This window comes from Sarcophilus harrisii, chromosome 5 (genome assembly GCF_902635505.1).
Source record: "Sarcophilus harrisii chromosome 5, mSarHar1.11, whole genome shotgun sequence".
Classification (NCBI taxonomy): Eukaryota; Metazoa; Chordata; class Mammalia; order Dasyuromorphia; family Dasyuridae; genus Sarcophilus; species Sarcophilus harrisii.
Window position 1 is genome coordinate 191,064,697 of NC_045430.1, and position 14,717 is coordinate 191,079,413.

Genomic DNA, 14,717 nt, shown 5'->3' on the forward strand with positions numbered 1-14,717 from the left:
AGTCTCACGATAAGGGAGAGATCAGACTTCCTGACTCCTAACTCCTTCTGCCCTCAAGAATTTATGGCCCTACCCCTCTAAATATTACAAAAGGTAAGACTATCTGGGATACCTCATTGACATCTTTACTTCTGTTTATTCAGACATCCTGACTCTGGCTTTTAGTAAGAATTTATAAGCCTCCCCCCATCCTGACAGAACCAAATGGGTCTGTAAAGAAATTTCCCGCTTCTTTTCCCTTCTTTGTTTGAAAAAAAAGGTATATAAAGACTTGGGATTCTCCCATTCATCTTTGACACGAGAGTCTTTCCAGTCACTTATATTCTACAATTAATAAAATATTAAAAACTCTCTAATCTCTATCTTGCCTCAGTTTCTACAGCATTACATTATGATTATTGATTGTATTTCCCTCCATACCATTTTCTTCTCTTCTCCTTTTATCCTGCCACTCCTCAAAAGTATATTTTGCTTCTAACCACTGGCTCCCTTAATTTGCTTTCCCTTTTATAAGATCCTCTCACTTTTTATATTATCTTCTTCTGCTCCTATTTCTATATTGGTCTTTAGATTTCTATATATAACAGAGTATGTAAATTTTCTTAGGTGGGAAAAATGTCTCAGTCTGATGTTTTGTTGGTTTTGCCACTTCAAATTTGATTTGAGATGTAATTTTAAAGTTATTTGGAGACAAATGTTGGGAGACTTCAACTGGGTTGTTGCCCTTCTCGCCTGATCTGGGTTACTGTATGACCTGTGAATTTGTGGCTCTCCTGTTTCATTTTTTTTCTTATTTGTTCTTTTTTATCTATTGTGAATGAGTGTTGGAGATGAAATAGACCTTGTCAGCTTCTAAAGCAGGGGTGAGGATTTTTTTTTTTTTGTAAAGGGCCATTTGGATTTGTAACATCATTCATAGACCATTATCAACTTAAAAGCTCCAGCTTTTAAGGATTCCAGTGGGAATTTGTTGTGTCTAGCTTTCAGCTCATCACCACCTGCAGTTGCCATGGCAGGGCTGAACCAACTGATTTTGCTGGCCTTATATGGCTCATGGGTGAGATGTTCCCCACCTTTGTTCTAAAGGCTGAAAATGATATTAGAACAAAAATCATTGGTAGCTTATATCAGGACTTCTTAAACTTTCCACTTGCAACCCCTTTTCATCCAAGGAATTTTTATGTGACCCCAGGTATATAGATATATAATTATACAAGTCAAACATTTACTGATAATAAATCATAATTTCATGATCCCCCACATCTAATTACACAATCCCATATAGTCTTGCAACACACAGTTTAAGAAGCTTTGGTTTATATTGCAGAGGAAAAATCACCAGAATAGAAACTGGAGCCTATACCATTCATAACTCATAAAAGTTCTCTTGGAACAAGGTAGAACCTTGCTCTAGGACCAGACCTGTCAGTGACAGTGGGAGTCTTTCTACATTAGCAACAAATTGTAGATTGTTTATAAATACATAGTTGGATGATTAAGAAAAGGACATAATTTCTGTTTCTTTCTTGCAAACATTGATCTAAGAGACAAGGGCCAATAAATCATAAGCTACTAGAAGAAAATATAGAAATGGAATGGAAGAAGTATAAGTTGGCAATTTCAAAACTTATAGTCTAATCCTGATTTTTGCCACATAATATTCTTTGCTCATCTTTGAAATGAGAAACTTGAAGTAGGCCAGCTCTTGAGTTCATTCCAACTGTTCTAAGAAATCTTGTTAGATCTTTAGCAAATGGCTCTGTTAGATCTTTAGCAACTGGCTCTCCAAAAAAAAAGGTAATTTAACATGCACTTTAAATTTATTCTGCATTATTAACATTTTTCTATTACTTTTTAAAGACTAGGTCATCCTCAAGACAATAAATCAAGCCCTGATGTATATCCTTTGATGATTTCTGAGGTGTAAAGGCTGACACTAAAAATTTAACAATCAACCCTCATGAGCAGGGTCAAACTGGCTCCAGCACATCCCAGTTTCCAGATCTAATATTTTGTGAACATAAGGTAAGATCCTTCATTTTTCACAGGTGACAGTACTAATTACTAATTGGAATCTGTTAATGATAAGAAAAATGTCCACAGATTTTGCTGCCTGTTGCATGCATATACGATATATGATAATTAAAGTAAGTACTGTATCAGAGATCAGGGACAGAACAGAGGAACTGCCATAACCTAGCTGATAAGATAATGTACTAAGTATTGTTTCTCAATATCGGTGTTTGGGAAATCAAGGAAATGAGTAGCTATATCTACCTAGAGATTCCATAATGAATAGGAGAAATACCTTTACAAAAACTTCTTCCTCCCCTTTTGCTCCAAAAAAGGAAGGATTTGTTCTAAATTGTACAAACACAGAGGTCCTCCCATCAATGGAGAAATATATCAAAAAGCTCTTTAGTTGAAACCATTAATAAATACTTCTATCTTTTCCAGACTTAATTACGAATTCATCACCATCTTGTGGTGAATCAGAGCAACTGCTAAGAAAAAAATAGTCAACACCCCAAATCAGTTGGGTTATATATACTATTACATAAAAATGTCAGGAGTTACTCATAAAATTTCAAAGAGCATCTTGCAAGGATTTATTTTGCAAAGCCAAAGGAAATGATTTTAAACCAAGGTAATATGAAAGGGTAAAGAAAGATAGAAAATTGAAGTAAATGAATCCCATCATCATAAATATGTAACAAAAGACTAATCGTAAAAACCCTGTTACTAAATTTTATAATAATTAATACAATTCTGCTAATGTCCCACTCTGATATGTTAGTAGGAAATGGAGTTTTTGAAATCTGTGTTAGCAGAATACAAACTATATCATACGTTTCTCATCCTAAAAGATTGTAAGAATGGACTTGTCAATAAACTGTTACCTGAAACCCTGAATAGATAATCGAGTAATTCAGAGAGACTTCTCATTGGAAGATGGTCCCCAGGAGATGAATGAAAGGCTTTTGGAAATTGCAAAGAGCATCTCTTAATGTACAAAGGGGTTTGCAATCTGTGTGAAAGATTTCTCATACAAGTGCAATCACAGATTCTCAAATATATACATATGTATATACACACACATATTTATGTATACACACTATATACTTATATATACACATGTATATATATATATATATATATGTGAAATATAGAAAAACTATAGAATCTCTGAGTTTGAATACAATGATATGAACCAAGAGCGGCCACTGAAGCAGCCTGAGATTTAATGAGTGAAGGAGCCAAGTTACTATTTTGACACAGAAGAGGGAAACATTACTCTAGACAATGTAAGTCCTCAGGAGTAATAGTTTGATACATTTGTGAAAATAATTGAATGAAAGAGATAGAAAACCTCATAAACTATTTTGTAAAGGAAGAAGAGTGACTCAGTCATTACTACTTCCCTAGTAATGTTCATCTGGGACTGTAGAAGTCGTTGGCACTGAAATGCAGAGTACCAACATTAGAAGATTGGAATCTGCTAATGATAGAAAAGTGCCCACAGATTTTGCTGCCTGTTGCATGCATATATGATATATGATGATTAAAGTAACTACTGTATCAGAGATCAGAGAAAGAACAGAGGAATTGCCATAAGCTAGCTGATAAGCTAATGTACTAAGTATTGTTTCTCAATATTGGTGTTGGGAAATCAAGGAAATAGTAGATACATCTACCTAGAGACTCCATAACGAACAGGAGAAATACCTTTACAAAAAGATTATCATAGCAAAATAGGAAGTAAGAAAAAATTGCTAAAACAGACATAACATTGTGAAAAGAACTATTGCTGCAAAGTATAGACTCATAGTTATCCTCAAACCTATCACAGGATTATAGGATTAGAATTGAAATGAACTTTAGGATCCTCAAGTTCTATCTGCTTATTTTACAGATTTTTACAGATTGCCTCCAAATAGAGACATATGGATGTTAAGTGACTTACTACTTATTGTCACACAAGTAAGCTTTCTGAAGCCAGGTTTTTCTAACTTCAGGTGTAATGTCCTATCTATTATGCCATTCAAAGAATATTGTTAAAAGTAGAAAAGCAAAAGAGCAGAAAAGGAAACAGCACAAAGGCAGTGCTCACATTATCTGCCACATTGTTTCTAGAGAGATTCTTGATCTACTTTTGAATTTAAAATAAATTGACATTGTGTTTCAATGTAATTGTTTCTTTTGTAATTCTATATATTTTACTTTATGCATTTGAAACTTTATTCTGAAAAAGAATTTCCAGGCTTCACTAGACTAGTAGGGATTATACAAAAAAATATTACGAATCTATTTATTAGAAATTCTTTATAGCCATTTCTAACAGAAGGGTGAAAAACACTCCTTCCTCCCCTTTTGCTCCAAAGAAGGAGGATTTGTTCTAAGTTGTGTAAACATAGAAGTCTTCCCATCAATGGAGAAATATATCAAAAAATTCTTTAGTTGAAACCATTAATACTTCTATCTTTTCCAGACTTAACCTTCTTTCTCTTAACCCAATTCCTTTCTTTTAGGAAAGTGTGTAAAAAATCAAGAATGAAAGTTAAAGCCCCAGAATATGGATTGATAATAGTAACAAAACAAAAGAACTATTTCATGTCTATTTAAGACCATTGCTTTCTTCTTCTCTCTGATGGAATGATAGTTATGATCTAAAAGCAAAACTCTCTTTTCTCCTTTTTTGAAGAATCAGAGGGAGGAAGAAATTCCTTTGATTATTTCAGGTCACCTGGGACCAGTTGTTGGAGAACCTCTGAGAGGAAGTCAAATTTGGAATACAGCAGTTTTAAAAGAACGATGCTGCAGGACTGTTCCTGAAAAAGCAAGTGACTATCAAATGAAGTTCTATGAGATGAAGTAAAATGTTAAACCCCAAATATTTCATCATATTGTGTTACATTTTCCTCATTCCTAATTCCTAGAATGATTGTTTCAGCATATTTTTATTTAGAGAGTATATCACCTCTCTCTTCTTCCTCTACCTCTCTCCCTTTCCCTTTTTCTCCTTCCTTCCTTCCTTCCCTCCCTATTTTCCTTTCTTCCCCTCCCATGTCTTTCTGTGTTTCTTTGTCTCTGTCTCTCTCTCGTTCTCTCCCTTTTCCCCCTCTTCCCCATCCCTGTCTTCAAAATGCTTGGATTTACAGATAAATTATTAAAAAAAGCTGTTTCTACTAGAACTTGTACCTAAAATATTGAGCAAAGTATTAATGCTTTTCCTCCCTCTAAAACTTGGTATGGCCAGAAGAGATAATAGAAGGATATACTTTATGATGCTGTACAGATTCTGCCCTGATGAGGCAATGGAAGAAGTCATAAAGATTGAAAGCCAGAATAGCTTTGATATTGCATAGAGATTTGGGAGAAACCCTTGGGAGGGATGGGGAGGGCGACTTCAAAGGGGCAGAGTGGGACCACCTTTTAAGGGAATATTCTCTAAACCTTTTCTTTTTCAGAACCTAGATTTACAATGTGACCTCTCTGTTTCTAAGTAGATGTCAGTGTTAAAAGGGAGAGATGCAGATCCCAATAATTTAGTAATATTCCTAGTCTAAGGGAAATAGATTTATTTTCAGGACGTCATGCAGCATTTTGTTTTGTTCTAATGCACTTATGCAATGTTGCATATTGAAGTTACCTGTTTTGGAGTTTCAGTCATCTGGACAATCATAGGCTCCATGATAGCAGGAACTGTGTCTTGACTAAATTTTGTATCTCCTTATAGTGCTCAGCATGTGATAGAAAGTTAATATTTTCCAAGTAAATGAATGGATGGATGAATGAATACAAGAATAAATGGGTGGGTAAGTAAGACCTGTATTCAAAAATTCTTATTAAAATAGGACTAGTACCCTATCCTTGGCTATAGGTGGGGAGTGAGGATCAGTCCTTGATTCCCCAAAGTTTCTTAGGGCCTATATTATGAACTACCAAGTCATAGCTCAAATTTCTTACTCAGAGACTCAGGATTAGCATGACTTTATTGGCATTCTGTTTCAGCTCTGTGGCATAGAGTATTAATAAAGTAGAGCTGGAGAGATGGGAGACCAGAAGGTGAAGTTAAAAGGAAGAAGTGACATTTTGGATCCATTGTCTGTATTTGTGGATTTTGGTAAAGAGTCCACCACTTCCCTGCAGAACACACCCATATGATATGGTTAAAATTCCATGTATCCGTCCGTCACATATGGCTGGAACAGCTGAGATTTCCTGCCATTGAGAGAAAACAGGAAGTCAATAAACAATTTTCAAAAGCTTAAGAACTCTGATCAATGCATATACCAACCTTCATTTATATTATATACTTTCTGGCAAAGGTGATGGACTAATATGCAGAATGAAACACATTTCTACACCTGGACAATATAAGATTTTGTTGAACTGAACTATGCTTTTTTTATTACAAGAGTTTTGTTTTCCTTTTTTTTTTTTAACATGGGAACATGAAAGGAAAAAAAATATGCTTCCTAATTGAAAAAAATAATTTGAAAAATGATTAATTCTTAGTAAAAGGGTGGGGAAGAAATTTGTTAAGCATAGAGGTGCAATGAAATAAGCAGATAAATACAATGACAATCTCTGGGGCAAGTTTAAATCCTGCCTCTTCCATTAGGTGACTATGGACAAGTCGCTTCATGAGGGGAGAATGGATTAAATGAACTCTAAGGTTTCTTGGAACTTGTTGTTCAGTCATGTTTGACTCTTTGTGAGAATTATTTTTGTGGTTTTCTTGGCAAAGATACTGGACTGGTTTGCCATTTCCTTCTCTAGCTCATTTTACAGATGAAGAATTGAGGCAAACAAAGTTAACTGACTTTCCCAGTAATTGTCTGAGGGCAAATTAGAGATCTGAAGATGCATCTTCCTGATTCCAAGCCCTGTGCTCTATCTACTGTGCTACCTAGATGTTCATTATAACTAATAATCCTATATTTAGAATTTCCAGCAGGAGAGCTCAGGGATCTGAGAATTTATCCTCATTTCCATTTTTCTATCCATGTATCCTCCATTCCTCAGCAGAGACACAAAGCAAAGCTTAAGTGCACTTGAAGAAGAAATTGGATTGTTCTGGGCTTATTTGCCTGGATACTTCTCTCTCCCTACTTTAGGACTCCAGATTTCATCCACTTCAAGAACAGAGATGGGGAAATACTTAATTGTTTAATCCTTCATTCCCTGAAGTCACTGTTCAAGGAGACAGACTAATGAGGGATGTTTCTTTTCTTGTTATTTTTCCAACCACAGATATTGTACCCTCATCCCAGTTTCTTTTGTCTTTTTTCTCTTTAGGGGACCATCACAGGAGAAGGGATGAGCTACCTGGCATGGAGGTATGAAATCATCATAGTATCCCACACACATTTTATTTTCTGACATTTTTTCTGGAAGCATTTTGGTGCATTCCTCATCAGGAATAATATCATGGGTCACCCAGCTCAGGATATCAGGGTCAGTTGCTACAAGAAAGAGGAGAGACAAAATGAATCCTAGAATTACTTTTACCAATGGAACCCAAATTATACCCTCCCCCCCATTAGACCAAAGACTATACCACTCATCAGCTTTTGGGCATGGCTTGTGATTTCCTCCATTTGTGATGTTGCCTTTACTGTCCTCCATATCTACTCTCATCCAACATTTCCAATTACTGAAATTCTACCCAATTTTTGATATTTATTTGAAGTGCTACTTCCTCCATGATGCCTTTCTTGATTTAAATGAAAGACTCTAACACTCTAATCTTTTAACAGCCTTATTGTTATCTTTTGCCCATTTTATACTCTGTCTGGTACTTAAAATGCTATCTTTCTATCTTTTCTGTCTTCTTAAATGTGATTCTTGTGCATATAGTCTATGTTCCAGTTATTCTGGACTATATAATCTTTACATGTGACAATTGGTATTACTACCCCTCTTACTAGCCCTCTTCCAACCTTGGAATGCTCTCCCTTCCACTTCTACCTCCTGACTTTCTTGGCCTTCTTGTTCTTATTTATTTACACCAGAGCTCTCTTTGTGGTGGCAAAGAACTGGAAATTGCAAGGATGCTTATCAATTGGGAATGGCTGAACAAGTTGTGGTATTATGATTGTGATGGGGATACTAGTGTGCTAAAAGAATGATGAACTCAATTAGTCTAGATAAATATGGAGAGATTTGCATGAAAAAAAAAAAAGGAAGTAGTGATCAGAACCAGGAGATCATTGTATACGGCAACAAGATTATATAATGATCTATTCTGATGGACGTGACTCTTTCCAATGAGATGATTGAAGCCAGTTCCAATGATCTTGTGATGAAGAGAGTCATCTACACCCAGAGAGAAGACTGTTAGAATTGAGGGTGGATCATAACATAGCATTTCCACTCTTTTTTGAGGTAGTTTGCTTAAATTTTGTTTTCTCTCTCTCTCTCTCTCTCTCTCTTTTTTTTTTACTTTTTGATCTGATTATTCTTGTGCAGCAAGATGATTGTGTAATATGTATGCCTACATTGGATTTAACATATATTTTTACCATGTTTAACATATATTGGATTACATGCCATCTAGGGGAGGGGGTGGGGGGAATGGGGGAAAATTGGAACACAAGGTTTTCCAAGGGTTGATGTTGAAAAAAATTATCCTTGCATATGTTCTGAAAATAAAAAAAAAAAACTTCAATTAAAAAAAAAGAAAAAAGGGAAATAAAATGAGCAGAACCAAGAGAACTTGGCATACAATAATAGTAATAACAACCTTGAGTAAATAAGTTATTTTTATCTACTATAAATGTCCAAATTAACTATAAAGGAAACTTGAAGAAAGACACTATTTGCATCCAGAAAAAGAATTGATAGATATACAGACATATATGTACATACACATATATAGGCACATACATGAATATCTATTTATCTTCTTTAATGGTTGCCATCTGAACATAGCATGGGAGAGAAAAAAAGGGAAAAAATTTATGTGGTTATATTATATATTTGAAAGGAGTAGTAAGTTGCATATAATAGACTTGCAGTTTCAAGTATCATTTTTAAATTTGTACTATGTTTTGAAAATACTTGTTTTGTTTCATAAATTAAAATTATAATAAATTTTTAAAAAGATTCAGTTTATGTGGTTGAGGCCATTCCTGATTGCCCCCACTGCAGAGGTCCTCTTTCTAAAATACCTTCCATTGTATAAATACATTATTTATATTGTGTATGCATATGTGTACATACATACACACATATTTATCTTCATGTTTTCTCCCTTATTAGGTACTTGAAGGCTTGAACTATATATTTAACATGTTTTTGATATCTTGAGGGTTTAAGTCCAGTGCCTGTCAGATAGTAAGCACTTAATAAATATTTACTGGCTAACTCATACTATTTTATTATGTATTATAGTGGCATGTGTGTGTTTTTATTCTCCTTACTAGATTATAAGTCTTATTGAAGGCAGGAACTATTTTATTCATCTTTATATTTCCCTCAGAGCCTACTGCCCTTCCTTAAGCATATTAATGGTTGTAATAATAATAATAATAATATAAAACTGTTAGGTAGAAGGGGATTAGAATCATACCAATCCAAGTAGAAAACTGATTATTAAATTTTCATAATTTGTGAAGTCCAGGTTAGCACCCTGGATGCCTTAGAATCAGCCAGAGTCAGGATAAGCAAAAGTCCTTGGTCTTTTCTTGGTCTTTAGGGATAGACGTGAAGGGGATGGACACAAGCTCTCCACAACCTCCCTTTTCCTCTTCCACTGCCAAAGTGACTTGGCTTGTCTTACTCTACCCCCTAATCCCTCCTACAATTCTCTGTATACACCAAAAGATCAAGCCAGCACAGAATAGTGAGAAGGGCCATTTTTCAAACATATGCTAATAGAGTATTGTCCAATGGATAATTAGCCTTAAGTTCTCTGTAGTCTGATTCCAGTGCACCTATTCAGAGTTTCAGCCCTTTACAAAATTAGCATTTATACTTTAGAAATAGTCAAATGTGGCAAATCAAGGTATTAATTGGTTTTTTTTTTGATTATCTATATTTTAGAAAGTGATGGTGAACATGCTAATAATATTAAGCATAAAAATGTGTGATGTGTGTATGTGTGAAAGATGTTTGTTAAATATTTATCAGCACATCCCAGGATTCCTTCCTGCTCCTCAGGAGGTGCACCTTAGGGTCTACCTCCAAAGATATCTTAGCAAAAAGAGGGGCTCCAATTGTGAAATCTTGGTTAAATATGACTATGACTCTTATTTGGGTCCAAGTAAATCTAAGACAGAAATATGAATAGGTCCAGTGCAGTGAGATAAGGATTCCTTGTTTCCCCTTCTTTTTTCATTCACTTAAAAAAAAAACCCTCATGGCTTCTTCCTTCCTTCTTCCTCCTCCTCCCCCAATTTAATGCACATTTTGTTGTACAAAGAATTTTGCTTATAACACCCTGTAAAATGAAACTAGGCCAAGTATTATTTTATATTTAAGAAAACTTGAGTCACAGAGAGGTTAAATTACTTGCCCAGCTTATTTACTAGTCACCTCTTTGCCAGGATGTTGGCAGCCCAGGGCTACTTTAATGCTTTTAATCATGGGACAAAGGCATCTCTTATCAAGATGTCTTTAGAAAGTTGTGATAATGTCTACCAAGACTGTGAAGTTTTTGATTGTTTGGTTTTTAAATGAATATCCTTGTAAATAAACAGATATTTATATTTACATTGCAAACACACACAGACGTATATGTGTGTGTATATATATATATATATATATATATACACATAAGGTATATCATTCACACACATATATGTATATACACACAAAATATAGAATTATATATACACATATATGCATAAAATATGAAATAATACAGACATAAATATATACTTACATATAATAAAAACTCAAAGAAACCAATTCAGACACCCAAGTTAAGAATAATTTGATTCTTCTCATATTGTAAATTAATACTATGCAATTATTGATGCATAAAATACTCAGTGATAATCTAAGAACAAAACTGATCAGTTGTGAATTCTATATTTTGCTTCCCACCATGACTAACAAATGTCAGAACTAGGATTTGAACATAGGACTTCTGAATACGAGTGAAGCACTTTTTCTATTAGACATTTGATTGCTAAAGTCTATAACCACAGCCATTTCAAGTTCTTATTGGATCCCTTCTAGACATTTTCCCCTACTTGCTCTTACACATTTCTAAGACATTCCCAGTAATCCAAATGACTTAACAGTGTTCCTTGTGGGCACTCACAGTTATTCAACTGTGTCCAGATCCATCCAGGAACGAAACATCTTTTAGATTCAGAAGGAACAATAGCCAGGGCAACAGTGCCTACATGTTTGTTGAGATTGGCAGGCTTATTTAGCTTAATCAGCATCAAGTTGTTGTCCAGGTTTTCGAGATTGAAGTGAGGATGTTTGATGCTGACTGAGCAATTCCGGACCTGTTGTCTCTTTTCCTTTACATTGGGTTGAAGAACTCCCAGCCTGATCTCAGACCTTTGATAAAGGGAGCAAAGAGAAGTGGGGAAGGAAAGGGTCAGGGCAGAGATGAAGTATAAGAAGTCTTGAAAACATGACCAAACTATCCATCCCCAAACCCCACAATGCTGAATATGATTCAGGACTCCTTGGTTACATAATTACTTCTATCATTTAAAGATCTCTTCTGTTATTGTAGTAAGAGTGGGAAACATATTTCATGAATCTATACCCTGTTATATATTGTCTCTCCCAATTCTTACTATTGCTTTTGGGCATGCTTAGAGGCGATATGATATGATGAAGAGAGAAGGAAATAAGAAGATAATTATTCATCTCAATTTGTTCATTATCTTCCCGATAATGAGACCGAAGGGTAAAGTGCTGCCTAGAAAAATAGTGAGTTCCTCATTGATGAAAGTTTCATTGTCTAGAAGGTCAGCTTGAAGAGGAAGTTATAAAGAATACTTATCTGTATAGGGATACCTATTGTTCATCCTTCATTTTCCAAGTGGACCCTGACAATGGGTAGATGATAGTATGACATGCAAATGAATTGGATTTAAGTGAGGGAGAGCTGTCAGAGATCTCTTCCATCAATAAACTGGCTAATTTACAAAGAGCACATTGTTTTGTTTCTCTTTCAGTTTCAGTATATGTAAAATGATAGGATTGGACTAGATCTTTAAGGCTTTTTAAAAGTTCTTGGACTCATTCTTTTAAGTCTACATTGTGTTTTATTTCTTCTGCCTCTGACTTAAAGTCATTCCAGAAACATGACACGACTTTGAACATTTGACTTTTGACTTGTCAACTTTATATATTTGGAACTATGCACAATTGAGATACACAATGACTGCAAGTTTGTGGAGTAGTTGGTATCCTACTAGGTCTTTCACTAATCCTGTTCAATCTACCATTTGAAACACTTCATTATTTGTCTTTAAAGCTCAAGTTTGGTGCTACAATCATGTCCCCAAAGCATAATACAAAATCTTTAGGTTCTAAGATAATGTTAAGAATTTGCCAGTCTTTGCATCTTCTGATATCAGTAACTAATGTTCCAGTAATCTCCTCCTTGGTTTTCAGCAGAGGACCAAGATAGAGAGGTTTACAATAGAATAGTATATAGTACAGTGTCCTCACATTGCAATCTGATACAGTAGAAGGTAAAAATCAGGTTAAAAATGTTTTTGTTTTAAGAATTTTACTTGCTGTATATTATTTGTGGCATTGCAGATTTCACATATTATAAAAAGTGAATAGTCTAAAATCAATGTGCTACTTTATTGATATGTTAACACAAAATGTCTCAGAATTATAGGGAATTATTAGTTATCAATTTTATTTTGTGTATTGAATTTTATGGGTTATTTCATGGCTACTATGCTAGGAAAAGTGCATATTATCAGAATTAATGTTTTGTTATAAAGATTTGTATGCAAAAAATAGTATTTTCAGCAATTTACTGTGAGAGATTCCAGTTTTTGATGGTCATAGGAACCTAATCCTCCTATTTCCCATAGTCAATATAGCAACAATTCTGTTTTTGATATGTGCCATTTTCTAGGAAATGTCACCCCCATGAATGTTGAGAATTGACTGTATGTGCTGAAGTTAATTGACTTGAGCATCTATTTACTGAAAAATCATGGACAAAAGAGCCCAGAAATCTTATGGAAACTCACTGAGAAGTTTGGGAAGGTGTCAAATCAAACCTTGTGTATTTCAGAAATTCATTTGAGCCCAAGGAGGAAAGAAAGTAGAAGGAGACTTCCCTTTGGAAAATGCAAGTTCAACAATTGTTTAGGAAGCATCCTTGGACAGAGGTTCTCTACAATGCACTTGGTCTAACCTGAAAGCAGGTAATTGAAAGATCCCCAGAGGTTATAGGTAATGGCTTTTATCTTTCAATAAACTTGATTATATTCCACCATAGTCTCATAGAAATTCCTCTCTATACTTCCTTTTCTACATTCCCAGTCCTATGCCCTCCTCATTAAGTACTGGAAATGTAATATTAAAAAATAGAAGTATGCTAGATTAGAAGGGACTTTATGGTTCTAGAACAACTTTGTAATTTTATAGGTAAGAGTGATTTACCTATGCTTCCCTAATCTTAAAGTTTAGAAGACTGCTAGGAACAAATGCATCATTATCACTCACGGTGTGTTGCAGTGAGCTGCTGTTATCACCCATTGGGACAGAATCAAAGTTCCCATGCAGAATGGAGGCCTGGATTTCAAGTAGACCATATAAGGGATTATAGTATCTTCATAATTCTTTTCCAAGGAAGCCACGGTCTGATCATCTGATTAGTGCACCGATAGAAAGAGACAAAGAAACAGAGAAAGGAGAGATTTCAGAATAGTCACAGTCCTACCTAACATCCTCTTCTGAGAGGTTTCTCTGTCCTACAGAAGGAAAGAATGGAAAGAAAGTGGAAGATGACTTCCTTTTGGAAGATGCAAGTTCAACAATTTTTTTAGGAAGCATCCTTGGACAGATATTCTCTATAATGTACTAGGTCTAGCCTGGAAGCAGGTAACGGAAAGTTCCTGAGAGGGTACAGGTAATTGCTTACACTGAAGCAAGGGATTCATCTCAGGGAAAGATTATGGGGGTTCAATAAGTTCTTGCTCCCATCATCCCCTCTATCACCATTACTGAAATCTTTTAAGTCCTCTTTCTTCAACAGTATTTAGTTCTGGTTAGCTAATAGAGATAATCTTTCTAACCAAGTCTTCTCCCTCCTTTCTACCTGACTTTTTTTGAAAAAAAAAAAGAAGGAAAAAACCCCAGAGATTCTCACCAGCTGCTATCAGGAGTATAAAGAAGAGATAAAATTTCATGGAGTTCAAGTGGTATTCCAGTGATGAGGTCCTTAGTTAACTATTATTATTAATCCTGGTTTAATATCTAGATCAGAGCCATTTGGTAACTACTAATAGGTACAGAGGTTTCTTCTAGCTAAAGCCTGAATAAAAAGGATGTTCAAGGGCCTTGTGGAAAGCTTGGAGATATTTGCTTTTCTTAGGGTCTACTTCCACAAAGCAGCATATGTTAGATTTTCTTTACAGGTTGTTAGAAGTGAGGGAATATATAGTAGCTCAATATCTCATCATTCTCATTCATATTTCTTTACAAATCTCCTGCCCTTTCCAGATCTCCTGTCCTTCTGGAGAAATAGGGGAAAAGAAAATTTGTATTTG

The 14,717-nt window shown here is 35.0% G+C and overlaps 1 protein-coding gene across 1 annotated transcript; it reads right to left on the bottom strand.

Annotated features, from left to right (window-relative positions):
- Positions 1 to 5,975: 5,975 nt before the first annotated feature.
- On the bottom strand, positions 5,976 to 14,717 carry LOC100930984 (anionic trypsin-2-like). Its single transcript, XM_031939233.1, has 5 exons — positions 14,318 to 14,717; positions 13,672 to 13,816; positions 11,276 to 11,523; positions 7,333 to 7,469; positions 5,976 to 6,222 (listed from the first exon to the last, which is right to left on the bottom strand). The coding sequence occupies exons 1-5, from the start codon at positions 14,355 to 14,357 to the stop codon at positions 6,073 to 6,075; spliced, it is 720 nt and encodes a 239-aa protein (XP_031795093.1). The 5' UTR covers positions 14,358 to 14,717; the 3' UTR covers positions 5,976 to 6,072.